The following is a 27819-nucleotide window of genomic DNA, read 5'->3' as shown; positions in this document are numbered from 1 at the left end:
TTATTATTATATTTATTTACTTTAATTTTTAGCACAATTTAAATATTTTAAATATTTATATTTAAATAAAAATATTTATTTATATTATTATTTTGATAAATATTCAATTTAAATTATGTCAAAAATAAATATTTTATGTAAATCTTAACTTTAAATAATATTAATATTTATTAAAAATTTAAAAATTAAATTATAATTTTATTTTTTAATTTAATCATTTAACGAAATTGAGTTTGATTCAAAATTTAATAGTTAATTTTATAAAAATATAAAATAAATTTAACATAATAAAATCGATATATGAAGTTGTTCATATAATAAAGAAAATGTAAAAGTAAAAAAATAATTATTTTTAAGTTTAAATTTTTTATAGTATAATTATTGTATAACTAAAATATTAACACAGAACTAAAATATAAAAAAAATAAATTACTAATTAATAAATCAGATTTTAAATAAACATAAAAGTTATATCTTAATAAAAAAGATTTAGATAAAGGTAAACACATATATTAAAATATTATATATTTATAAATTTAAAATCAAAGAGGAAATCCTTTTTTTTTTTTTGGAAGCATCAAGAGCTAATTCTTTTCTTTTTCTTTTGAACAATAAAAGGTTTTCCTTTTTTATAATTAAACCGAAGTTTTATTTTAATCATTCTTTTACAACATCTTCTCAAAGGAGCATACTATTTCTAGATATTCTTACAGTTGCCCCTTTATTTTCCTAAATAACTTACTGATTAATCAGATCGACCCTCCTTTGCCTGTGCCTTTGCCTTTTTTACACCGAACTAAAACAATCTGTATCTCTAATCTCGCTGCCATTCTCTATTTCTGTCCTTCTAAGAAATAAAAGAACAGAAATGAAAATTCAGCACTGTAGATAATTATATAAATCATCAGCAGCCGATCCATGATTTGATTTGAAATCCACCACATTTTCATTTCCCAATCAAAAGGTTTTTTTTTTTTCCTCTTTTCCTCTTTTTTGATTAGTTGATCGATAATTTTACTACCCAAGTCTTGATTTATTTTTTTGTTAATCAAGTTCTGTTTAGCTATCATACACAGCGGTTCTCATTTCTATTATTTCATTAATCTTTGTAGGTTTCTGTCTTTTCTTTTTAATGTCTATTTAGATCTAGATAATTATGTAAACTTATGATTTGTTAGGCTAATTGTGATCTATGATTTGATTGTTATAATTTTTTTTTTTTTTTTTGTTAATGACATTTATTGGTGTAAATGCAGGGAATTTGAATTGGTTGTGGTTGAAGAGGTATGGCTTGGTTTAGCGGGAAGGTGTCCCTAGGGAACTTCCCGGATCTTGCTGGGGCGGTGAATAAGCTCAGTGAGAGTGTCAAGAACATTGAAAAGAATTTTGATAGTGCTCTTGGTTTGGAGGAGAAGTCTGATTCTACTAGTAGTGAAGGTACTTTTTCTTTAATTTCATCTTTATTGTTGCCTTTTACAACCACAAAACTGCATTCTTGAAATTGGCGCTACTACATAGTTTAGGCTGATTGGCTTTTAGTTTACTGCTTGTGCAAGCTAAAGGCGTTTTCAAAATGCAATCGTGCAAAAAATGACATGATTTTGCAAGAATTAAATTGAATTTAGGAGCTGCTGCACATTACTGATCCAAACAACAGTTCCGAGATGTTTGGCTGGATTTGAAGTAGCCAAGTATATAGTTGGTCTATTTTGGTATATTGCTAGAATCATAATGTTTCTGTGACAGAAATGAGTTATGGATTTTGTGTGGGAAATTTGAAGAAGTTAATGAATACTGCAATCTGCATGTTTGCATATAAATGTTTTTCTGGTCTGAATTAGAGATGCATTAAATTTAGAAATTTCCCTCCACTTGCCCACCAGCTTCTGGACTATGGCCTGTTATGTCTTTTATGGGCCAGAAAGGTGATGACAGGAACACCGAGTCTTCGGGAAAAACTGAATCCCCTCAGAAATTGTGTACAGTTGAGGAATATGAGACACATAAGTTTGCCACTGAAGAGTCAGCGGCTGGAGAAGAAAAGCAAGTGCTCAAAAACGAAAAAGAAGATGAGCAATTGAGGATTGCAGAAGAAAAGGATGTTGTGGTGTCAGATCCAATTAAACCTGCATCTGACGTTCTTGAGTCTGTGACTGTTCCTGTTGAAACTCCTGAAACCGTCGTTCATGATGTTAAGACGCTGGATTCAGTTGACAGTCTACAGGAGAGAAAGATCTCAGAAGATGGCCCTGCTGAAAATTCAGACACAGTGGAGAGCAAGTCAGGAGATGTCAGAGTGGATCAGGTCGACGATGATAGTATCATGCAGAATCACTCATTTAGAGTGGTTGATAGTCATGAAAGCACTGATGAGCAGAAGACACCAAGTGAGGGGACTGTAGATGAAAGTTCTCCTGTTCAAGCTGAAACCTCAAAAATTGCCCGAGTTGAGTCATTAACTGATAACCAAGCTGGAGCTGCAATTGATCCATCTGGTTTGCCAGTTAGTGCTGAAGAGATAGAGACCACTCGTGAAGCTTCTTTCTCCACTGCACTTCCGTTAGATGAGGCTCCAGAGATGGTTCCTGAATCATCAGTTTCAAGTGAAAATGATGTGAATATTAAGACAGTAGGAGAGGAAAAGCAAGGCAATGATGGTGGAATGGACATTAAAGAGCAACGCTTGAGCCCAGCATCAAGTATGTCTGACTCCACAGATGCATCTATTGATGTAGAAAAGATGAACATGGAGATGAAAATGATGGAAACTGCATTGCAAGGTGCTGCAAGGCAAGCTCAGGTATTTCTTTCTTCTGCCTTTTTTATTTTTCTTTTATGTGGAAACATTAAAAAAAGGACCGGAAGCTTTGCCTCTTCCCTGATGTACTGTCCAGGTTTATTCTCCTTATGCCATCCTGTTTTGATTTGTTTTCTTTTAATGTATCTTGTTGAGACATTTATTTTTCTGTTGTTCCACATTAAATGCTTGAGATGCAACTGACATATAAATTTTCTCCAGGCAAAGGCTGATGAGATTGCAAAGTTAATGAATGAAAATGAGCAACTGAAAGCTGTGATTGAGGATTTGAAGGTAACCCTGAATCTTTTTTGTTTGTTTCTTTAATTGATATTAGACTAGGTATATCTTTCTAGTCTTGGTTCCATAATCACATAAAATGAATTTTCCAACTACAATCTCTGCAGTGGTTGCCCCAAATTTTTCTTCAGGGTAATTAGTTTTTTTCTTAAATGAACCGGTAATTGGATTCTGCCTGCTATTTTTATAAGTAAATTAGTTTGATTATACACCGCTTACATTTCTGTTTTTATATGTGCATGCACTTCAATTAATGTAATTTTATGTTTCTAAATATATCACATTCTTAGCTTGGAAGCTTAAATTCTAGCATTTTCTCGAAGGTCGTCAATTGCTTGTTTGTATATTGGAAGAAGTTCAGTTATAGTTGCTAATTGTTGGTTTTTCTAATTTATCTTGGAGAAAACTCCAGTTTCCTTAATTTTTATGGACTGACAACAACTTGTCATCTTTTTTGATAGTTTGATGCTTGATTTTGCACCTTCTATTATATGTTGAGAGACTCTCTCTTCTATCTTTGGGCTGTAAATTATATTTTAATGATTAAACTCTGTGACACAGAGAAAATCCACTGATGCAGAAATTGAGTCTTTAAGAGAGGAATACCATCAAAGGGTTGCAACCCTTGAAAGAAAGGTACGTTTTTTTTTTTTAAAGTTTCCCCTTAATTCAATCCACTATTGTGTTGTTAACTGAAAAAAAAAAGTCATTCTTGAACGTTGAAGCTGAAATGTGCCATTTGTTTAGTTGCAATTGTAACAGGAAAAATGAGCTGTTACTGTCTTGGAAAATGAGAAACTGTTGGCTGTTGCATATGTAACCCAAGATATAACCAAACTGTGATTGTACCAGCTATGCATATTCCTTAACATATTAATTGTATCTAATGAATTATGTACTGCAAGCCATTCCTTGCAATTCCTTGCAGTCATGGAAATCTAGTGCAACTTATTATCTTGTTCATATATTCCCAGAGCCAAGAATAGAAGCTTTGGTTGGATTTATGTTATACCTTTGTCATTATTATCTTATAAAAAAAGAAAAGCTATGGAGAAAAGGTGTTTCATATAGAGTATTGATGATGTTTGATTTTCCAATATTTTTAGAAGTATTATTGCATTTTGTTAAGTGAATATGGTGCAAAACATATATTCAAGTCCAGTTAGTTAGAACTTAAAAGTTCAGTTCAGTTAACTGAGGTCAGTTTTTGTGCGTGCATTTAAAATGGACAAACAAACATGTCTGTTTGGGTGTAATGGACCTGTTTTATTTTATATAAATGTATATGTTGGTTACTGCTGTAATTTATTTACAGCTAGCAAGTTTGGTTACAGGTTTATGCTCTTACAAAAGAAAGGGATACACTCCGGAGAGAGCAGAACAGAAAAAGTGATGCAGCTGCTCTTTTGAAGGAAAAAGATGAAATCATCAGTCAGGTTATGGCTGAAGGTTAGCCACAACATCCATTTCTTATATCCTTTGCAGGGTTCTGATTATTCTCCTTCTTTCATGGGAAAAGATACTGTATTTGTTACTTGATGACCATTTTGTGGTGCATATTGTAGCATTTTTGTTATGTTCAGGCATGTATGATGCTGTGGCTAGTAAGGCCAGGTTCATGAGATATAATTATGTTTATATGAGTTAGCAATGATTGCAGAGGGATGTTTGTTCCTCTAAACAAAAATTATTTTCATTGAGGGGAATATCTTGTTTAAATGAATTATTTTGGTCAACTAGATATATTTACTGACTGACTTAGCAGAGTGATGAGGCTCTTGTTTTATGCAAACTTGATATTTGAATGTATTTGTCTGTTATTTCAGGTGAAGAGCTTTCGAAAAAGCAGGCTGCTCAAGAATCTACAATTAGGAAATTAAGAGCTCAGGTAGTTTCCTGGCTTAATGGTTCTTAAAACTTTCAAATCCAATAGTAGTGGAGCTGCCTTTCTGATCTCAGAAATCTTTTTCCTGTTTTGCACTCTTTTTTGTGAAAGCTTAGATTAGAGAGTTTGAAGAAGAGAAGAAAGGGCTGATGACCAAGCTTCAGGTAATTTGATTCAAACTGGAACTTAGCAGGTTGTTTTCTAATGACTTTTCATCTTAACTTTAAGTTTCCTTATAAGCGATAGAATTATTCTCATAGAGATAATTTTACCATTGCTATATATTTGTCTATGAAGCTTGAACTTTGAGTTGCATGTTTACAGTGTTGTCTTCAAATCGATGCTCATTATCTTCTGATGTCAGTTAATTGGAAAATGAAACTAAATTAATTGAAAGCAAAGGCAACTCCTTGGATACTGAGAGTGAGGAGCATTCTTAATAGCCATTTTAGCAATTGATTCTTTCTTCTTCTTTCATTGTATAAATTTTCTGCAAATTGCAGTAATGAAAACACTTTATAGGTAACGTATGAATTTCTGTTAAAGTATTTTCCCTTGCAGTCATTTTGCTCTTGTGATTATTGTTTTCTGGCATCAATCCATATTATTAGAACATTATGAGCTTTCGCTGATGCACTTTCAGGTGGAAGAGAATAAAGTAGAGAGTATCAAGAAGGACAAGACAGCTACAGAAAAGTTGCTACAAGAGACAATAGAAAAACACCAAACTGAACTGTCAGCGCAGAAAGAGTTTTATACAAATGCTTTGACTGCAGCAAAGGAGGCTGAAACACTAGCGGAGGCACGTGCCAATAATGAAGCCAGAACCGAATTAGAGAGTCGTCTAAGAGAGGCTGAGGAGCGTGAGAGCATGCTAGTTCAGGCACTTGAAGAATTAAGACAAACTTTGAGTAGAAAGGAGCAGCAGGTTTTTGCTTAGCCTAGTGACTTTGTTGCTCAGATTCATTTATTCTGCCTTAAGTAGTGATTATATTAGTTTGGATTATTGTAGGCTGTTTTTAGAGAAGACATGCTTCGTAGGGACATCGAAGACCTTCAAAAACGTTATCAAGTGCGTTGAACTTTCTGCAATTTTGATTTATGTATATTGTACTTAACGTTTGCTTTTGTTCTTCGTCTGTTTTTAGTAGTTATATATGTAGTTTTGCTTATTCTTTCTAGGCAAGTGAGCGCCGGTGTGAGGAGTTAGTAACTCAAGTCCCTGAATCTACAAGGCCTCTTCTGAGGCAAATAGAAGCAATGCAGGTGATTTTTGTAACTTATTGGTGATCTATAGAGTTCCCATAAGGACATTTTCAAGTCAAACTTTGGGTTGGTTTTTTACTGCTTAAATTGTTAATAGGAAACAATGGCCCGAAGAGCTGAAGCTTGGTCTGCTGTGGAGAGATCTCTAAACTCTCGACTCCAGGTTTTTAAACATGTTTCTAGTTACAATATATCACAAGTCAGAACTGGTAAATATGTCCTTTTTTTTAATTGCTGTTGCTTCAACAGGAAGCAGAGGCCAAAGCTGCAACTGCCGAGGAAAGAGAGCGCACTATAAATGAACGTTTGTCACAGACCTTATCTCGAATCAATGTTCTTGAAGCTCAGGTTCTTCTTCTTTCTATGGGTAACTTTTTGTTAGAGAGCTTATTTTGTCGTAGATTGCTAAAATCAGTCATATGTTTCAGATTTCATGCCTTAGAGCAGAGCAGACACAGTTAAGCAAGTCGCTCGAAAAGGAGAGACAGAGGGCAGCTGAAAATAGGCAGGAATACCTTGCAGCCAAGGAGGAAGCTGAGACTCAAAAAGGTCGTGCAAACCAGCTTGAAGAAGAAATTAAAGAACTCAGGCAGAGACACAAGCAAGAGTTGCAAGATGCGTTGATGCACAGGGAACTTCTACAGCAGGTTTTGCTTTCATTTTTGCATCACATATTCAGTGGTATGTTGGTTCAGTTGTTTGCATAAGGATTTAGTCTCATTGATACTGTGAGGCAACATACTCAGCTTGATATGTTCAAAGAAATGAACCAATGGAAGGACCTCTTTGAAGTTTGTCTAATTCACTTTTAGAAACCTGTGCTGTAATAGACTGGCCGGTTATGTGGAGGTCACATGAGATATATGTCTTAAGAATGAAAATTGAAATTACTTCCTTAACTATATCATTAGCTGTATATTGTTGTTGAAAATAGACCATTATAGGTCTATATGTCATCTCTAACATTAAACTTCAAAAAGTCAGGTTCCATCCATTCTGGATAAGGAGCTATGTGTTCTGAATTCAACTTTGACTGGATTTCTGAACAAAGTGACCTGTTGCAGGAAGTTGAAAGGGAGAAGGCTGCGCGATTGGAGCTGGAAAGGACAGTTCGTGTCCATTCTACTACCATATCTGATCAAACCCCCATAACAAAGGGCAATTCTGGTTTTGAGAATGGTATTGTTCTTTAAATTTGCAATTCAGAATTTGTTCATTTATTATTGCCTTGTTCATACATGTTCCATTTTTTCAGGAAACTTGAACCGAAAGCTCTCAAATGCTAGCAGCATGGAGGAAAGCTATTTTCTACAAGCTTCTTTGGACACGTCTGACAGTTTCTCTGAAAGGAGAAATCCAGGAGAGGCGTCCATGAGTCCGTACTTCATGAAGAGTATGACACCCAGTACTTTTGAATCTGCCCTTCGTCAGAAAGAGGGTGAACTTGCGTCGTACATCTCTCGTTTGGTATGCATTATTTTTTGAATTCCTTGTGTTTGAAATATGTTGTATCACCACATTTGAACAATTCTATGGGCATATGGGGACAAAATATCTCATTCTGTGTCTTATATGCACAGCCTTACCAATTATTTATATTTCTTTGTGCTTCAGACGTCCATGGAATCTATTCGTGATTCTCTTGCAGAGGAGTTAGTCAAAATGACAGCACAGGTGAGATGTTACAATTTAATGGTTTACTGAGCAAGTCAAATTTGCAGTACTAGTGGTTCCTTTTATCTTATTGTTATTTTCTTTATTTTCTAATTTCCTGTCTAATCTGCAGTGTGAAAAGTTGCAAGCAGAGTCTGCCTTGGTGCCAGGCATTCGAGCAGAGCTAGAAGCACTAAGAAGGAGGCACTCTGCTGCACTGGAGTTAATGGGTGAGCGTGATGAGGAGGTACGTAAATGTATCCAGTTCAGGATTTCTTGCTTTGATGGCAGATATTCTTGAGCAAAATTTGGGATGTTAATTCACTTAACTGCATGATGCTGTATTTATTGAGTGTAAAATTTCTTGGTATCCTTTCATTGTTTATTGTTATGTTCAAAATGGAAGTGTAATATGCATATCCTGTCGCTTGTTATATCCAGACTGATAGTTATTTCGTATTTCTAGTTGGAGGAACTTCGTGCTGATATTGTAGACTTGAAAGAAATGTACAGAGAGCAAGTAAACTTGCTTGTCAATAAGGTATCTTGTAACCTACCTTCTTTTTTTTTTATTTTTCCTTTGTTAACCTTCAACCACTTTCCTCAAGTGTGCCTTCAATATATTCTCATAGCTGCTTCCCTTTGTTGACAGATCCAAGTGATGAGTCCGTCAGTGGGCAATGCCTAATATAAGTCAACTTAACAGAAGGACTTGTGAAGTTGACAGTATAGTTTATAGCATATTCAGTAAATCCACATAATTGCTAAGGTTTTTCCTCTACTCATTGTCTGAATTTAGTGGTTTGTTCAAGTCGTTTGACAGGAGATATTCACATATTTTTCACCAAAACTTGAAATGTGTTGTATTTTAGCTGAATTTGTTTGTATAGAAGAAATCTAAACCAGAAAATTTTGATTTTTCTTTTCTTTTGAAGACAGGTACAATACATATGATTCATTGTCATGTTTATAGATATTTCATCGTTTTTTTTTTCCTTTGTAAGAAAAAAGAAAAAAAAAAAAGAGAATTAAGATTTCTGCCTATAGTTAAACCTAGATAGGAGGCCCTTGCAAAGATTTCAGACCCCTTGTGAGTTGACCTACTTCCAGTATGAAAGGTTGAAGATATCTACCAGTCCCATGCGCTTGTGTGCTGGAAAGTTATGAGAAGTCTTGTCTTCCACTTGCTGCATTATGATTGAAGACAGACCAATTATGTATGCTTGATCTTCTCCGGAAATACATACATATATAAATATATTAAAGCCTTGCTGCTTTAATAACTTTCTTGTTGAGTGCAAAACTTAATGCCCTCCTGCTTCAGTATCTATTCCCACATAGTAATGCTAAAGCTTGAAGAAAGTTGGACGTGCTTAGGTGGATATTCTCAAAAGCTTTTAAAGTATTTTTCTATGAAATGATGAAAGTTGTAATTGTTTTCTATCTTTATAATTCATTGATTATAAATTAAACAAATATATGAATGTATCTACTTATAAAGCTGCTAACAAGTTATTTGGAGTTCAACTTGATAAAAATGATGTTTGAGCTCGTTTCTCTAGCGAATGAGTTGAGCTTTAAGCAAGGGAAAGCTCAACTTGTTAGGTTCGGAACTAATTTGTTTATACAACCATGAGGTAGCTTATAATTAAATTGCTAATAGTTTGATATTTGAATTTAAAGATTTATATGTTTTTTCTTTTATAATAAATCCTTGCGCTTAAATTTATGAAAACAAGATTTATAAATTTTATAATTTTTGTAATAAATATTTGTAGTTTTAATAGATTGATGAATAATTTTAATTTTTAATTTATAATTATAAAACTCTTTTAAATTTTATGGAGCTCGTTAAAATTTACGAGACTTGAAAAAATTTAATGAATTCTGTTTTAGTTCGGCTCATTATAGATAAAATTTAAACTAATCAAAACTCGATTCAGTAGATTATGCTTTTTAATATATTTGAAAGTTGTTTACATTTGACTAGTAAAAGAGCTACAATAGTTCTCAATTATAATTATTATATAAATAATTTGTATTGTAAATCCTGAGATTTCTCATTTTATCTGATGATTGATGTTATATTCAACTAAATGGCAGGACATGACATAGCATCTTTCAACATTAAATTTCATTATTTTGTCTGGTTTTATCTCAATATCTGTTGAGTAGGATTTCTTTGATTGGATTTGGAACCACACCAATTGAATTCTACTTTATGTGCAGGATAGGATCTTTGGTCTATTGTCAACGTATGACAATTCATTAGCACTTACAACTGGAACTATGGATCTCTCATATTTATCCCCCAACAATTACAACATACCCGTCAACACCAAATTTATGCAACGCACTCCTTTGCCATGTGATGGATGCCAAGTGGCGGCACGAAAATTGGCTTCTAGAAACAAATCTATATTAATAGAAAAAAAAAAAAAAAAGGAGAGCCCATCTTCTACAAAAGCATTCTCATTGTAGCTTTTATAAGCTCTACTTCATTATTTTTTAATCACCGAGTTCAGTAGCCACGAGCTAAGCTATCCTATACTAACCAGTTCCTTACTCTTTTTTTTTTTTTTTGCTTATTATTTTTATTTATTAAAGCCCTGAGATACATATGGGAGTGGTGATTCACATTAAAAGTGATAAAATTGTCAATAATATTATTGAATAATAGCAACAGTCCCAAATTTGAAATACTAAATTTTATAAATAAAAATACTAAATATGTTACTTTCTTTTAAAATAAAAAAAAAAAAAGCCAATGAAATAGTAATTCTTTTAAAAAAAAATTACTCTTAATTATTATAAGTAAATATATTAATAAAATAACACTCAAAGACTTAGTTTGATTGTATATAAATTTTAATTTCTACAAATAATATAAAAGAATATAATAAAGTGTAATAAAATTTATTTCAATTTTGAATTTCAATAAAAAAAAATTATCATATCAAGTTATTTTATAATTGAGCCTTTTTAATAAATTATTTAATTATCAATATATAGTTATCTTAAATAATACTTATTTGAGTAGGAACAACTGGCTCTTGAATTATCACTTTTGCCCTCGTGTCAGGACATAAGTGGATAAGAGAATGTACATATATAGTAGAAACAATACAGCTGATCCGACTCACTAACGAGCAGAAAGAAACGAACTACCAACGCAAAGGTGACAGGTGTTACGTAGGCAGCGTCTTCTCCTGCCTCTTTGCTTACTCTCTACTGAACCAGTAGTAATATCACATCTCCTCCACTTTCATAATAAACCATTAACCACCACGACCACCGCCACCGCCACCAGCGCACCTTAGCACTCTCTCTTTCTGCAGAAATCTTATTCTTCCTGAAAAGCCGTTTCCAAATCCTCGGTTCAGATTTCCGTATCCTCAGCTCCAGAAGCTGACACTAATCATTTCTTTATCAACAGAAGAAACAAAAAAATATCAAATCTCAATATATATGCGCATTTTAGCAACTATACGTATACACTATTCATCAATTATCGCTGTCTCTGTTTTCGCTTCTCTATCGGTAATATTAAATCACCTCCTTTCTCTCCATTTTGACGCACTAGCTACTGCTATAGGTGTCTCCTCTCTCTCTTGATGTGTGTGTATATATATATTGGAAATGTGGCATCGTTATCTGCTTAATTATTATGAAAAAGCTGTTTAATTCTTTCTCTGATTCATTTCTTGATCAGAAAAAATGGTGATTTTTCTTTTTTAATTTGAGAATGGTTTCGTATGAGCTAAACTAGTACTGATTATACAATGTGCATTCAATCTCTTTTATATCTACGTAATTAATTGATGATTATCATAAGCACAAAATTCATATCCGTAGCTCTCGATGTTCGTTCTTTCGTTTGTTTGTTTGTTATATCGGATCAAAAATGAATAAATTTGATTATAATAATGGTGGTGGTGGCTGATCTGTTGGTGTTGTTGTTGAATTGCAGTTGGTCGCTAAAGACTCAGTAGTGAGATTTGGAGAAGGTTTTGATAACTTCGCTATGAGAGGTCGTCATATTGTAGACGTTGCATCCTCCAGGCAAAAACGCGTTTCTTCCCCAGACTTTGATAGAGAAGAAACTTCAGGTGTCGTCTTTTATTTTTTATTTTTTTATTGAAGAACTCAGCTTATATAAAAAAAATATTGAAGCTTTAATTGAGAGTGGAAACTAGTTTCGTTTGAGAGGTTATCAATTATTATTTTAGCTTTTCATGTAGAGATGCGTTTGTCTATGTAGTCCAATAAGCTACTTATATATTTTGATTATTAATTCATTAAACATATTCTAGAATAGGCAAAGTTTCAATGAGATGAAATTTTTATTTTTTGCTTAATGGGATGCTTTTCATGTTTAATCGATAAAGCAACTGAACCATAGTTCAAAATTTGGTACGAAACCAGTTAATATTTCTTCATTCATTCCCTTCCAGTAAAAAACTCCTCTTAATTTTTCTAGCACCCGCATAAATTTTTCTTTTAGTTTTCTCAACTCGGGTCTAAAATTTTAGTTAATGATACAATTTTACCCCTCTTGTTAGATTCCCGTTCAAGATTGCCAGTTACTTGGCTGATATGCAGTGACTAGCTATGAGGTCAATAGTTGACAGCATAGCTTCACCTCCTAGAGCTTATTTGGCTGTCAACTCAGATGTGCTATAATTTTCATTCCACTGCCAAGTCTTAAATACCGTAGGGGAGGAGTTGGTCTTACATCAATTCTTTAGCATAGTACGAGTCCTAGAGCATTAATTTGGCATCTTATCAGCAAGTTAATGAAAATTTTGGATGCAAGTTAATAGAGGATACCATTATATGGCTGACTAAAGATTGTGATCTAAATTGATAATTTTGACATGATTGTAAAAGCATTAAACTTAGCGAGAATTCTTTTATTGTCGTTGTTATACTATATTATGAAGCTGTTACTCAACTAGTGGGTTAGAAGCTCACTGAGATATTCGATTACATATATTGAAAAATCTGATTGACTTGTCACTTCTGCCTGCATCACAACTTATGACTGCCATTAAATTTAGCTGCACACTGCATACAAATAGCACTTCTTCGTAGTTTTAGTTCCATCTCTTTTTCTTACCATATTCATGTGTGAAAAAAAAGTTAAACCATTGAGTAGTCCTATACTTAATGTTATAATTTTCATAACTATGGAAGTGCTAATAGTTTGTCTAATTTCTGGTGTGTCCTGTAGTACTTTTGCTGAATGGAACAGGCAAAGATATTGGAAATCCTTCCTGGAAGCATTCTTTAATACATGTACTGATGGCAACTCTTTCTTCATTCTTGTTTGGTTACCATCTTGGGTATGACCTCTTTTAACTCTATCTCCATTGGCTCCCATTTCATTTTTGAGGATTTCTCTATAGTTAGATTCTCAACGTTTCCTTTCTTAGTGCAGTGTAGTTAATGAAACACTAGAAAGTATCTCTGAAGACTTAGGCTTTAGTGGGAGTACCATGGCTGAAGGTACTTCCTCTGATGGGCTTTTCATTTTCCTTCAATATTATCTATTTAACAATTGTTCTAATGTGTTCTTTTGAATCAAATGAAGGCTTAGTGGTCAGTACATGTCTTGGGGGTGCTTTTGTTGGATCTGTACTTAGTGGTTGGATTGCAGACGGGGTTGGGCGACGTAGAGCATTCCAGCTGTGTGCTTTACCGATGATAATTGGGGCTTCAATGAGGTATATGCTTATGAGATTGCATTTTTTATCTTCCCAATAACGGTATTCATTGTTCTTTTTGTGAATTCATAGTTTTGAAGAATATTAATGGAGTTTCTTCAGTTAAGAAGATAGAAAACTTGGATGACAAGAAATCTGTACCCAAAGATTCATGTTTTTGCATTATAAATGACAGTCTTTCTCATCTATAACCCCATCATTACCATATTTTCTATAAGTTTGTTTGAATGAGGTCTGTAATTTCTATCAGTGATAATGTGAGTCATTTGTTCATGCTGTAAGCTTTCACTGTTTATGCTTTTGTGTGCTTTGGCCTCCAAAATCATAAAGTCTCGTTTGTTTTTGATAATTGGTAGAGTGAAGAAAGCTGAACAAATACTGTTCATGGAGTGGATTGGATTTTTTATTTGTTTATTTCATTGTTACTTCCTTCTTCATCCTGCTTCAACACTTTAGATTAATACAGCTAATATTTCCTTGCTTCACATATTCCTGCATATCTCTCACTATCTAATTCTCAATTTGTTTTCTTTTTGTGCTTTTGGCGCTATACAAATATAATAATGCAGTGCATCAACGAAAAATTTATGGGGTATGCTTTTAGGGAGGGTGTTTGTTGGAATTGGGATGGGTATTGGCCCGCCTGTTGCAGCTCTTTACGTGGCGGAGGTATAAGAAATGATAATTCAATTTTGCTTGTGTTGCTATCTAACTCCTAGGTCTCATACTCCTATTATCCCACTATTATCTACTCCTTCATTGATTTATCTACAAATTCTTGTTGCATGCCCTCACCAAGCAGGTTTCGCCAGCTCATGTAAGGGGTACATATGGTAGCTTTGTACAAATTGCTACATGCCTTGGACTTATGGGGGCTTTGTTTATCGGGATTCCAGCCAAGGAAACTGTGGGTTGGTAAGATAAGTTCTACAGGAGATTAAAAACAAATGGTCTCTCATACTTGTTGACTTGAGACACATTGGTTCCAAGTGAATCTTAAATGAAAAACATTTTTGTGCAGGTGGCGCGTTTGTTTTTGGGCATCTGTCATTCCAGCTGCAGCCCTTGCTCTTTTAATGGAGTTTTGTGCTGAGAGTCCTCATTGGCTTTTAAGGGTCATCTTTTCTCTGCTTTTGGATTTAGATCGTCTGTCACGAATAGTTGCTCTCTTTTTCTTTTCCAATCTGTTTTATTATTAAAAAGATGCTTAACTGTAATGCACAGCTGACATTCTAATGGCCTAAAATTTCGAAGTAAATAGTATTTGGATAGTTGTTCGAAAATCAGGTTTCCCAATTGCATTCGGATCTCATTCAATTCTATGAGGTGATTAAGGGATGTTCTAGGACCAGGATGACTTGTATCACAAATTACCATAATAATAATTCGAGTGATTATGTTTGCTTCTCATGTGCATGCATTAGGACATGCACAGAATGGATATACAGCCAGTTTTCCTTTGCGTTTACTTGTTTCTTTGGCTCTGCTCAACAAATTCATGAATAATTTTACACAAGCACGTCATTTTATAATTTTTGAGTGATATCAATGTCCTCAGAAAGCCAATACGAAACAAACTATAAACACCCTAGTTCAGATGTTTATATTGAATCCAGCTCATTTAGTCATTAATGGTATGGAAGGTAATTTTTGTTGAAGTAACGCTAACAGATTTCTGAAAATGCTTCAGAGGGGAAGAGGTGCAGAAGCTGAAGTTGAGTTTGAAAAGCTTTTGGGAGGATTACATGTCAAATCTGCTATGGCTGAATTGTCAAAGTCAGACCGAGGAGATGAAGCAGATAAAGTGAAGTTGTCAGAGTTGCTCTATGGTCGCCATTCTAAAGGTACACAAATTGTTTCAATTACTGTTGCATTTACAGCTTAGTTTTCTTCCAATTAATTACTTTTGACTTTCGTAACTGCAGTGGTTTTCATTGGGTCTGCACTTTATGTCTTACAACAGCTGTCCGGCATAAATGCTATATTCTATTTCTCATCAACTGTCTTTAAAAGTGCTGGTGTTCCTTCGGACATTGCAAATACATGTGTTGGGATTTGCAACTTATTGGGTGCGGAGATGGCTTTAAATCACTCATTTTATTTGGCTATTATATTAAGCTTGAAGTATTTGTTTGATTGCTTATATCTCGTTAGGCTCAATAATTGCGATGCTTTTGATGGATAAACTGGGAAGAAAGGTTCTTCTTATTGGAAGTTTTTCTGGAATGGTAAGATAAAATGTCTTTGAAATATTCTTTTGTTTTTCATTTTTGAGGTTTTTGCTTTTGGTTTTAGGGAGTGAATTTTATGCTAAAACAGAGCATATTACAACTATAGTTTCGTTTTCTAATTAGGTTATTGTCTAGTTAAGATGCTAAGATGGTGACTTGGGATGGAGAATTTGGATATAGTCCTATCCTGCAGCCTTTTATTATAAAATGGCTGTTCCTAGACTCACATATGTGCTCTTACATTCACATGCTAACATAACACATTACGTATATGTATCTTAGGATTCTATATCCAATCATTCCACTTGAAAATTTCTGGAAAAATGTAGTTATCCAATTAAATCTATTATTAGCTATTTTACTCTTGTTTGTGATTATTTTAAACAGAAAACAAACCGATCATTAAGTGACAAGAACTTTCTTGAAAAGTATTAAGCATAGGGCAGAGCAATAGGGAGATGAGAGTGTAATATATGCCCATAGGAAATGCGGTAAAGATACAGATTCAACGTGTTAGACTGGAGTTCTGTATTTGCTTATGCAACTGCATTCCAATGTCCAAATATGTCGCACCAGCAATTTGTGATGACGTTACATTGTGCATGGTGTCGATATGGTATTAGATCCTTAACCTTTTGCATTCTGCTCTACAGGCTGTGTCAATGGGCTTTCAAGCTTTTGCAGCTAGTTCATCTGTGTCTGGCACTGCTGCATTATATTTATCTGTTGGAGGCATGCTGGCGTAAGTAGTCAGGCTACAAGTTCTTTGTTTATTTTTTTTGTATGGGAAGATAAAGCATCTTTTACCTAAATAAATTGAAATATCAACCAAGCTCCTAACAGCTTGATCATTACTTAATCATTATATGTTTGAATCTGTTAGAACAAGGAATCCTTTTAATTGATTGTTCTAATAAGATATCCTTACATCAAATTAATTGCTTTAATGAAATAAAATGTAATCAGTATACATACAAAGTTACAAGAATATGTTAGTTTATTTGAACTAGTCTTTGGTGCAGAGATTGTCAAACAAAAAGAATTAATGCTAAAAGCCCTTACTCTCTTCATTTCTTTGTCTAGAATGCTTGCTGTTTAATATCTGTTACTTGAAACATAAAATTGATAATACAGGTTTGTCTTCACATTTGCTCTCGGTGCTGGTCCAGTTCCTGGTCTACTTCTGTCAGAAATATTGCCAAGTCGCATTAGGGCAAAGGCAATGGCTGTTTGCATGGCTGTTCATTGGGTAATTGTCTTCTACTTGTCTCTGTAAACCGAATGAGTTTTAGATAGTAATGGATGCTGCTTCTCAATACTCTCTTATTGGATCAAAATTAACATAATTTTCTGTCTCCCTGTGGTTTAATGTCCAAAAAGTGTATCTCAGTGGTTTGAAATGCAACATTCAACATCCATGTATAGAGATTTCAATATAACAACATTTGTACAAATGCCTAATCAATGATACTATGCTTTTTAAGATATGAAACTGAGTTGTACATTGGTGAACCAGTTGAATTAGATGAGGAATAGGAAATAGGAAGCTCTCAACTTTAGCATTTCTGTAAGAAAAAATGAGAAGTTCCCTTTCGAGCAAATTTTTTTAGCTTAATATCATTTTGCTTTTCAGCATCTAAACTGGGGTCCCATTCTCATATCTTATGCATGGTGATGTAAGTTGACTTCTAAAATGCTGTTTGCATTCGATATGTCATGAGGCTCGTATGAATCTGCACTCCAGATAACCTTGTTTTGGGGTTCAATTCATTAAAGTTGGTCATCTTTTCTACAAGGGTTCAAACAAACTTGGAGATGGAACTTGGTTTTTCTGATAGACCAACCAGTTTCTTGATAAAAAAAGATTTATTTGAATGGTCTTAAAGAAAAATGGCTGCTGCTTTTAGCAAATCTCATTCGAGATAATCTAGGTGTTTATATAGCTTTGTGAATTTGATTCCTTTGTTGCTGAAAAAGCGAGTTCTCTGAATGGAGGTGCAGCACAAGTTAACTGGAAATTTTCGAAGTAGTTATCCAATAATATATATTGTAGGTTTTGCCTTTAATTGTCCTCTTGATTTCGACCTATCAAACTTATGAACTTTTACTGTTGTATTGCTGATAAAAATTTGCATTGTATAACAGGTTATAAATTTTTTTGTGGGTCTCTTGTTTCTATCTCTGCTGGAGCAAATCGGTCCATTAGTCTTGTATACAGTATTTGCTAGCTTTTGTTTACTGGCAGTTCTTTATGTGAAGAAGAATGTGTTGGAAACAAAAGGAAAGTCGCTCCAAGAGATTGAGATTGCACTTCTGCCTTCAGAATGAAGGTAACTATTTCTATTATTATTCTCCCATTTCGGTTTAAACTCATTTTTATCAGTTAAAATGTATAACTATTAATGAGCTCTTAACTAAAAATTTAGCTTTACATGCTAATCGTCCATTATCTGATGGTTTTCCAATAATTATATTTGGTAATTTACAAAATGAAACTTCATTTTTCTGTGCTGAAGTCCTTTGCATTTACACATTCCCCATCACCATTAACTTAGCCCAACAGTGTTGACTGAAGACATGGGCAAGTGTTATCTAATCCTGTTCATGGTTGTAAGTCGCAGGATTCTTATTTCTCAGCTTGGTCTTCTTCTTCTTCTCAGCCCTTCTTCTCTTCTTTATGCCATCATTTGCATCAAATTGCTTCTTGTTATAGTGTTCATGTACACCACAAGATGAACTTCCTGAAGGAGAGTATATACCATACAATTCTGATTCTTTCATATCTTGATTTCTCTCTTAAACATGTTACAGTTCTCATGTACTGCTTTCACATGGGTTCATTTTCTTCTTCATTAACTATACAAGATCATTTCTAATTCCAACTTTACCTTGTTTTCGCATGCGAGTGTCTAACTGTTCCTTCAGTATTTTGAAATGGCTACTCACTTCCCGGGGACCTCTTTATAATTGTCCCTACATCAATTAGCTCCATTAAGCATTTCTTTAGAAAAAATAATTGCGAGGAAATATTAACGAGTTTTACTTATTCACCCATGTCTACTCTAATTTGAATGGTACAGATGCCAATTTTTTCTTTGCTAATAAAGCCCGTATGAGCCGGTCATCTTTTGGCTAATTATTGTTTTCCACCTATGCTTCTTGTGTTCAGTCCAGTGCTGTACTTTTCACAAGAAGTGCGAAGATGAAAGTAAAATCAAAAAGAAGGTTTAGGCTAGGTATACAGCAAATGCAAGACACATAGTTGCACTAAAAGGACACGAACCCTTGAAAAGGTGGTGTGGTGATAAAGGATGTAACTATGCCTGGGAGTTGGTCTGAACTGAGCTAATCATCGTTCTCTAAGAAAACTTGGAAGATGGAACCAGGCACTAAATACCATCATCATCATACTATGGTCAAGCATAGCTAAAACACCTCTATCTTCTTTCCTGTGTTTATGTGCACTATGGTTGGACCTGAGACTTGAAAAAAGCAAAATGGCCGAAGCAGTTACTTATTAAGATGGGGATTTATTTTGATCGACTTCTTTCCTTTATCTGAATTTGAGGATATGATTTGCAGGGAGACGAAGAACACATTATTTTTGGTTGTTGATTGTCCTTATTTCTCTGATTTCTGGCTTGAAGTGCAAGTCCTGAAGAACTCGACAGAGTACATTCATCTTGGTGCTCAATCCGGAAAAGTTTTATCTTAACAGTGCAGTTGAGGAGCAAATCAGTGTCTCTTCCTGTGGAAGCAATGTTCCATTCAATGTATAATAAACGTAGTCCCTACCTCTGCTGTATATGTTGCTACCAACAGGTTCTTCTTATAGCATTCAGGAGAAGTTTACAATTACTCGTAACAAATTACGTAATTGCAACTAAAGAGATTTCTTCATTTTTTATATTCGCATAAAGAAGTTCATGAATATAAAAGTAGCAAATGTATTAGCATAGCATTCTAGTGAAGTCAACTGCATAGAATTCAGAGAACGAAAATGCATCAAACCATTGAGATTGATTTTTGCCTATCTGAGGTCAATTGACCTTCTGGTACAGAGAAATACAAAGAACCTGTGGAACTTATCCACCTATCAACCAAGCAGGTGGTTGAATAAAAAATAAATAAAGAATGAAGAATTTATTTTATTTTATTTTTTAGAGAAGGAAAAAAAGTAAATAAGTTTGAATTAATTGACGAGATAATCTATTATCTCCATACACACACTTAATTGACGAGAATTCTTTTGGCAATGGATACTTATTTTCTAAATGTGTAAATTTTTATATTTATTGTATAATTATTTAATAACTATAAATTACCGTTCTAATTAAGTAATAATTTTAATTTTAAAAAATAATAATTTCTAATATTATTACCGCAATAATAATATATATAAAGTGTGAAAAGAAAAAGAGAGGAGACAAATAAATTTACTAATAGAGCTTACTAATACTTTAGTTAATTAGCTTAATTTGGTTACTCATTAATTTAATTTAATAATATAAATATTTATAATTAAAAATTTATTTAATATAAATCTAATTCTAAAAGTCTAACTCTATTAGAATTTTAAATTAACAGTAAATTTAATTCTAAAAAATAGTGTTTTAATTATATTTTATATTAGATTAACTAATAAATTAGTTATTTAATTATAAAATAATTTCTAATCCTAAAAATAACATATTAATCATATTCTTAATTTGACTTATATATTTAATCCAATATTAATGTAACAAAAAATAAAATAATAACCTAAAATAACAGAAATAATAAACAAAAAGATATAATACGAGAGAAACAATTTGTAGAATTTTTATATGTAAGCTTAAAAGTACTCATTGTTATTAAAAAAAAATATCGAAATGATATCATAGAATTGTTATACAATAGTCCATAAAATAATTAAAAATATTACATATTGAAATGAGATATTAGCATATCATCTTTGTTTTATCATGGCAATACAAAATTGTTGTATATTTTATAAGGAAGGGTTTTGATTTATTATTTACTCAGACTCGATTTTGAGTATTTTGGATTATTAATTGAAATATTATATATATATATATATATATATATATATAATAAAATAATAATAATCATAATAAACATATACCTTTAGGTGCATAGTAGCTAATAATAATACATTAAAATTTAATTGTTACTTAATTTATAAAATATCGATTATAATTGAAATACAATTCATTTTATAGATATGAAAAAGATATGTTTTTTTTTTTTCTTTTTTCACTGTCCACACTTAGGTCCATACTAAAAATTGAATTTGTAGAATTTGCTATTTATTATGATTGGATATGAGTTGCTTATTTAAACTTGTCTAACATATCATATTGTATAAGGGGAATAAGTATAAAAGTGGTGCATTTCACGTTCCCTTGTACTACTGGAACTGGAATTAATGCTCCATTGGGGTACCGCTTAGCTTGAGAAGCCATACCATTGCTCAAAGTCCTGAACCCTCTCTATCTATCAACTCTGCTGTCTATTGCTGCTGCTTCTCTACTCTTTACTTCCGTCTCATATATCATGCCCTGATACCTACCTTTGTTTTCACTATGCTTCCAGTGAAAACTCTTAATTTTTCCAAATAGAATTAGAGGCCTCTTACCTCTGCCACCTTTTCTTTTCTAAGAAATAAAAAATAATAAACTAATATTCTATACTCAGTAAATAATGTCATCTCCGTCGTATTTCTTATAATCCTATTAATATTTTTACTGATTATTTTTATTTTTAATAGAATTTATAGTTGATCAAAATAAAAATAAAAATTACTATAAATAGTTATAGTCCCCACAAAATTCTGCCTGCAAACTCCAATTCTTTTATATCCGGCCTCATGCTTCAGGCTCAAAATCGCTGAATTTTTACTTATTTCGTCATCAACTCAGTTCTTCTATGATTTGTTTCAGTATCCAGCCCTGAATAGCGTTGCCTACTTTTCTGGTTCCAGTTTCAACATGACTGCCCCTCCAACTCCAGTGCTCGGGTCTATGGTGTGAAGTCCAGGTCTTCAACTGAAGCGAGGTCAGTATTTTCAAGACTACCCCATTTGATTAGATAAAGCAATGGACTCACTAAAAGCTCAATGCTAGAGTATAAATTCATTTTCGATGCATTGGTTACACCAACTAGGAGAAAATGTGAAGCAAGCAAAAAGGAAGAAAAGAACCTAAAAGCCTAAACTGGTGACTGGGAATTTGTGCCTTAATTATATACTTGAACTTTAGCCGTTTTTGCAACAAAATATTGATCATTTTCTTCAAAAGTTCAACAAAGTCTGATTTCCCAATATTGATTGTTAACACGGCGGGTAAATGTAAATCGACCTTGCATCACAGATACGGTGCTCTATTTACTGGGTCTTTTATTTGTATTGGTATGCTAACTGTTTGATAAAATTCCTCACTGAATAGAGATTTTTTTCCCCCTTTTTTGGCAGTTGATAAGCTGTCAGGCTATTCAAAATTGTTGATATCTACTAATAATGGAAAATAAAAACGAAGATGAGGCGAAGAAGGCACAGATTTTGGAGACTCGAGCAAGAAATATAAGTCATAATGTAAGATGCACAGAGTGTGGAAGTCAGTCTATTGAAGATTCTCAAGCAGATATTGCCATTCTCCTCAGGAAGGTATAAACACATATCATGCACATTTTGTTATGTTGTTAGATTATTATAGTTTGGAAAATATTTGGGAGAACATGACAGTTCTTATTTTTAGATCTCAAATGTTTAAGCCATTCGAAATGGAAGGTTGAGATCCTATTAATCCCATAAAGTACCTATTCACTAACTGAAATTTAAAAGTACTTTTTTTTCTTTAGTTATTTCTCAAATGTTAATCTCAAGCATTACGGCTACAATTATTCAAACATAATCTATCAGGTTTACCCAAGAAAAATCCTAATCCTTCCTGGTTCCTTTCTGGATGCAATTCTTCTGTTTTTAGTGTTTCTTTGACTATCTTTCTGTCATTATACTTAATCTTAGTGATTCAGTTATCCTTCAAAATTTGTTATTTTGTTATGTAGCTAATTCGTGATGAGATTCAAGCTGGGAAATCTGACAAAGAGATCTTCAAAAAGCTTGAGGATGACTTTGGAGAAACGGTACTTTATGCCCCAAAGTTTGATTTGCAGACTGCAGCCTTGTGGCTATCACCAGTTAGTTTCAGATCCTAGATTAGATTACCATTCTTAAACCGTTAATAGTGATTCCTTTAGAATTGTGGGTGTATTAAGACAGTATTGTGTTATTGTACAGCTTCTAGTTGCAGGTGCTGCTGGTGGAATTTGGGCTTACAATAAGCACAGACAGAAGACCAACGTGCATATCATGGCTTTGAACCTTGTTCGAGGTGTTCCTTTAACCCCGAAAGAGAAGGAAACTATGCTTGACATTCTCACACCTCCTACCACAAAAGGAGCTACTCCTTCCTCTTGGTGGAGAAGGTGGCGTGATTAATAATGTCTTTCTTCTGTTTACTTGTATACATCTTTTCTTGACCTGGAATTTTTGTGCTGGGAGGCAAATTTGCTGCCAATTCCAACCCATTACCTTATAATTCGGGTTCCACTGGTTTTATTCTAATCAGTTTGAAGAGCAATCTTGGTTATTTGTTATAGCTACATATTGTCTAGCTTTGCATTTTATATTTCTTCATACAATGTCTACATTCAATAGAATTCTAACCTAAAATCCCAGATCGAGTTCATCTAGTAAAGTTCAATTAAATCAAACTAGTTTAGTGGATCAATCACAGAGAAAAAAATCTTCTTTTTTTCTGGTGAAAAAAACCAGGTCAAAGCCTGAGGCATAAAAGTTAAAGCATAACAAAGCTAGTGCCTAAAGCATCGGATAACAAGAGCTCCCTTAACACAGAAGGAGAGGATAGATTAGTAATTCTCATTGAACTCCTATAAGCTTGTTTGCAAACCCAGTTTGCAAACTGATTCCCTTCATGAAAAACATAATGAATTTGAAGTTGCTAAGCCTTAGCTAGAGAGGATCGAATCACATAAGTGAGATTACATTTATTTCCAATATCACCAGCAGAAGTAGTCAGCATGTCTACTACTTCCTTCGCATCAGATTCCACAAGAACACGACAATAGCCAAGATCCCAAGTGTTTACTTCCTTCGCATCAGATTCCACAAGAACACGACAATAGCCAAGATCCCAAGGAACACTAGGCCAGAGTGGATACTCCAGAGCTCCGCCTCTAAAACTGACAATCACCAATAAAATGGACAAAGCCTGAAATCTAGTTACCATTAAAGTCACGAATAAGCCCGCCAGCTCCTACCTTGCCGTCCTTAACGTCGCCATCAACATTTAACTTTATCCAACCAACAGACGGGGGATGCCAAAAGATATTCTCATTATACAAGTCATTATTATCAGCATCAATGAGAACATTTGTAGAAAGAGCAGTAGCAACCCAATGACAATTGTGAAGAATAGCATGAATGACCTTTAAGGGATTCATTGAATCAGTTCCGAAAACAGTCTTATTCCTCCAAAACCAGAGCTGCCAAACAGCTACGCCAAAGAGCAATCTCCAATCCATCCCCTCCACAGCACTCCAGCTGTTGTGAGTCAGGTTCTGATGAAGCCAGTCTTGGGTGTTGAAAGAGAAGAACACATGCCAAACATCTCGCTTAAGAAGCTTTTGCCAGATTTCTTAAGCAAAGTTACAATGTTTTATGGCATCTAGAGTATCTTCCTCATGCTTATAACAATGAGTGCAGACATGAGAAGGAAGAATCGATCTTCTCGAGCAAAGACTCGTTGTTGCTAGCCTTTCATGTGCAGTAAGCTAAAGTGTAGAGCGCACCTTTTGAGGACCCTTCCTTTTCCATATCTTCTCCCAAATTCCATTAGAAGAGCTCAACATTACATTTTTTATTCTCTCATACGCTGATTTACTCAAATGAATACCACTTGCAGAGTGATTCCACACTACTTGATCATTTCCCATAGACATGTTAGGAGGGTAAACAACTGTAATTTTCATACAAATAGAAGCGTGAAGGTATTGTTGGAACATGTTCCAATTCCAAATGCCTTCAAGAACGAAATAAATCAAGAGATTCTGCAGGACATCTGGCACAACACCAATAGAAAGATCCATCAAAGAGTTATTACCATCCACCCATTTGTCCTCCCAGAAGCGGTAAGAGGTACTGTCACTCACACTCCATGAGACTCCCTCTATAACATGATCCCAGACTGAGCAAATGGCCTGCTAGGTAGAAGAACAATTGCTTTTAGCCCTAAGACACATATTAGGCTTATTTCTGCCCAAATATTTCTCATGCAAAACCTGAACCCAAAGTGCATCGTCCTTTATAAGGAGACCTTAGGCTAATTTAGATAACGTAGCTTCATTAAGCTGCCTTGAGGGACGAAGACCCAAGCCACCTTGCTTTATTGGCTAACAAATGTTGTCCCAATTGATGAGATGTAATTTCCTCTTATCTTCACTGCCACCCCAAATAAAACGACGAACATGACTATTGATTTTTTAGCATACCGAAACTGAAAGCTTAGTTGTTTGCATAGAGAAAGCTGAGATAGCTTGAAGGACAAACTATGCAAGGGTAGTTCTATCCGCAAAGGAAAGGTGATTTGCCTTTCAGCCACTAAGCTTATGCTTGATGCTCTCCAAGATGCCTCTAAAAGTATGCTTCCCAACCCTCTCATAAATCAGCGGCATACCAAGGTACCTCCACAAGTTCTTAGTTTGAGTAAAACTAAACTTGGAGCTAATCTCCTTCTTAATATTGGAAGCTAGGTTATTTGAAAAGAAAAAATTCTAGTCTTACTATCATTCACACGTTGGCTGAAGTCACAACAGAAATACTTAAGGACCTCTTGAATAACAGCCACCTGAGTTAAGGATGCCTCAGCAAACAAGAGCAAGTCATCAGCAAAAAATAAATGTGAAAGCTTCAGACCATTTGCACTCAACTGAATAGGTCGCTAACTCCCAGTATTGGCAACATCTTGAATACAATGAGCAAGCCTTTCCATGCAAAGCACGAACAGGGGATATAGAATCCCCCTGCATAACCCCTCTCGAAGGATGAGACTCTTTCATACTCTCACCATTAAATAATTTTCATAGACGTAATGATGACGCAAGTCATAATCCTGTCCATCATAATAGAAGGCACTCTTACATCCTCCAGCATCTCCTGGATAAACTCCCACTGAAGCGTGTCATATGCCTTTTCTAAATTGATCTTGATGGCCATCCAACAATTCTTACCCTTATTCAGCTCCATTGAATGCATTACTTATTGCGCTATGAAGATGTATTAGAGATTTGTCTCTGAGGAACAAAACTACTTTGATTAAGGCTCACAATTCTACACATAACCGGTTTGAAGCTGGTTAGTAAACAACTTGGTAATCACTTTAATAAGCAACATTATAAAGACTAAGGGGACGCATTTGCATCAAGTACTCTCGATGATCATGCTTGGGAATTAGCAGAATTAGAGTCTTATTCAAACCATTAGGCAAAGAACTCCCTAACCATGTCAACGAGGGTTGCTCCAACTATGTTCCAATGCTTCTGATAGAAAAAAGGTTGCAGCCCGTCTGGACCTGGTGCCTTAAATGCACCCATGTAAAAACACAACCTTATGGACTTCCTCAGGGGTAATAACAGTAGACAAACTCTGCTTCTTATTGTCTGACAACTCAGGAAAACAACCTCTAATCCGAATAGGCACATTGCTAGTAGTCTCTTCTGTATACAACTTAGTATAGAACTTCACCACCATCTTCTTAAACGGGTCAATGTCATCAAGCCAACAACCATGAGTGTCTTTCAAGGATTCAATTCTGTTTTTCTTTCTTCTAATCACAGTTGAACCATGGAAATATCTCAAGTTCCTACCGCTAAACTTGACCCAGTGAAGTCAGGATTTTTATAACCAAGGAATTTCTTCTTGCATTAGGATATTCTCATATTCCTTGGCCAGGGTCACCTTATCCTGCTCCAACCGGTAAGATTTATGAAAGGATAAAATCCTATCAATCTTATCAATTCTCTCAAGAATCTTCCTCTTCTTTTGGAAAATATTACCAAAGACATTTTTATTCCAAACCTTTACCTTGTTCCCAAAGTTCTCGGTAGCATACCCCAGGCCTTTGTTGTTAATCCAGTTCTCTCTGAGAAAATTATTAAAATGAGGATGGGTGAGCCAAGCAGCTTGAAACCTGAATGGTCTTTCATCTTTATCCAGTAGGGGAGCTCCATGAAGGATAAGAAGCAACAGTCTATGGTCAGATTTAATAAGTTGAAGATGCTTAACCACTACTTATGGATGCTTTACTTTCCAATTCATGTTACAGACTGCACAATCTAACCGCTCCTTAAGGAGGCCTATCTCCCAAGTGAATTTGGGACCTAAAATACCTAGGTCCATTAAACTACACTTATCCATATTATCTTGCAGTTCTTTGCATTTAGAATGGCGAGCTGGAAGACCTCCCACCTTCTCATCCAAAGAGCAGTATACATTGAAGTCTCATGCTAGAACCCAAGGCTCGTTAATACTCTAACCCAAGGTATCAATAATGTCCGAGAGATCCTTACGAACATTCGAGACAGGGCTGCCATACACCGCTGAGCACAGGCCTCGGTCCTCACCATTATCCCACCAAAAGTGAACCAATTTTCGATGAGAGTGAATCTCCAAAACAATAGTCTTAAGAGCATTCCAGAGTAACCAAATGCCACCTGAAAAACTTCTAGCTTCCTCTTTATACCAATTAAAATAACCTAACTTCTTGATAACCTCGTTAGCATGAATGAGACAGCCTGACTTAGAGAAGCGGTTCGATGAGGGCGAAAAGTGGACGTCGGAGCAAAGATATGATGCCTAGACAAGGAGCGGCTTCTGGCAGGCTT

General features: G+C 34.5%; 3 protein-coding genes across 6 annotated transcripts; all 3 read left to right on the top strand.

The window, feature by feature from the left end:
* Positions 1–679: 679 nt before the first annotated feature.
* On the top strand, positions 680–10439 carry LOC8273824 (golgin candidate 5). Of its 3 annotated transcripts, none has more exons than XR_007216975.1 (21): positions 680–964; positions 1257–1437; positions 1884–2800; positions 3020–3091; positions 3659–3733; positions 4432–4546; positions 4924–4985; positions 5099–5146; positions 5626–5910; positions 5995–6054; positions 6165–6248; positions 6346–6411; positions 6498–6596; positions 6677–6895; positions 7313–7427; positions 7504–7715; positions 7863–7922; positions 8035–8148; positions 8368–8442; positions 8554–8670; positions 10131–10439. XR_007216975.1 is itself a non-coding variant. In XM_048377959.1 (20 exons), exons 2-20 carry the CDS (start codon positions 1287–1289, stop codon positions 8587–8589), a joined length of 2865 nt encoding a protein of 954 aa, XP_048233916.1. In that variant the 5' UTR covers positions 681–964; positions 1257–1286; the 3' UTR covers positions 8590–8835. The 3 variants fall into 3 exon arrangements, 1 of the variants encoding a protein (XP_048233916.1); XR_007216976.1 differs by lacking the exon at positions 10131–10439 and adding an exon at positions 8837–9379; XM_048377959.1 differs by lacking the exon at positions 10131–10439 and having other exon boundaries at positions 681–964; positions 8554–8835.
* Positions 10440–11040: 601 nt separating this feature from the next.
* On the top strand, positions 11041–19819 carry LOC8273825 (probable plastidic glucose transporter 3). The gene is made up of 15 exons (XM_048377949.1): positions 11041–11441; positions 11872–12010; positions 13135–13246; positions 13342–13409; positions 13495–13627; positions 14197–14296; positions 14430–14542; positions 14649–14742; positions 15318–15471; positions 15553–15696; positions 15782–15855; positions 16512–16600; positions 16993–17107; positions 18004–18188; positions 19028–19819. The coding sequence occupies exons 1-14, from the start codon at positions 11370–11372 to the stop codon at positions 18184–18186; spliced, it is 1590 nt and encodes a 529-aa protein (XP_048233906.1). The 5' UTR covers positions 11041–11369; the 3' UTR covers positions 18187–18188; positions 19028–19819.
* A 1460-nt stretch (positions 19820–21279) lies between these two features.
* LOC8273827 (cytochrome c-type biogenesis CcmH-like mitochondrial protein) lies at positions 21280–23516 on the top strand. 2 transcript variants are annotated; one of them, XM_025156810.2, is made up of 4 exons: positions 21280–21915; positions 22331–22522; positions 22924–23001; positions 23156–23516. In XM_025156810.2, exons 2-4 carry the CDS (start codon positions 22376–22378, stop codon positions 23354–23356), a joined length of 426 nt encoding a protein of 141 aa, XP_025012578.1. In that variant the 5' UTR covers positions 21280–21915; positions 22331–22375; the 3' UTR covers positions 23357–23516. The 2 variants fall into 2 exon arrangements, with proteins under 2 accessions (XP_025012578.1, XP_002516012.1); XM_002515966.4 differs by having other exon boundaries at positions 21314–21915; positions 22924–23055.
* Positions 23517–27819: the final 4303 nt, after the last annotated feature.

The sequence above is a fragment of the Ricinus communis genome, chromosome 8 (assembly GCF_019578655.1).
Source record: "Ricinus communis isolate WT05 ecotype wild-type chromosome 8, ASM1957865v1, whole genome shotgun sequence".
Taxonomy (NCBI): Eukaryota; Viridiplantae; Streptophyta; class Magnoliopsida; order Malpighiales; family Euphorbiaceae; genus Ricinus; species Ricinus communis.
This window is presented reverse-complemented; position numbering and strand designations above follow the sequence as displayed.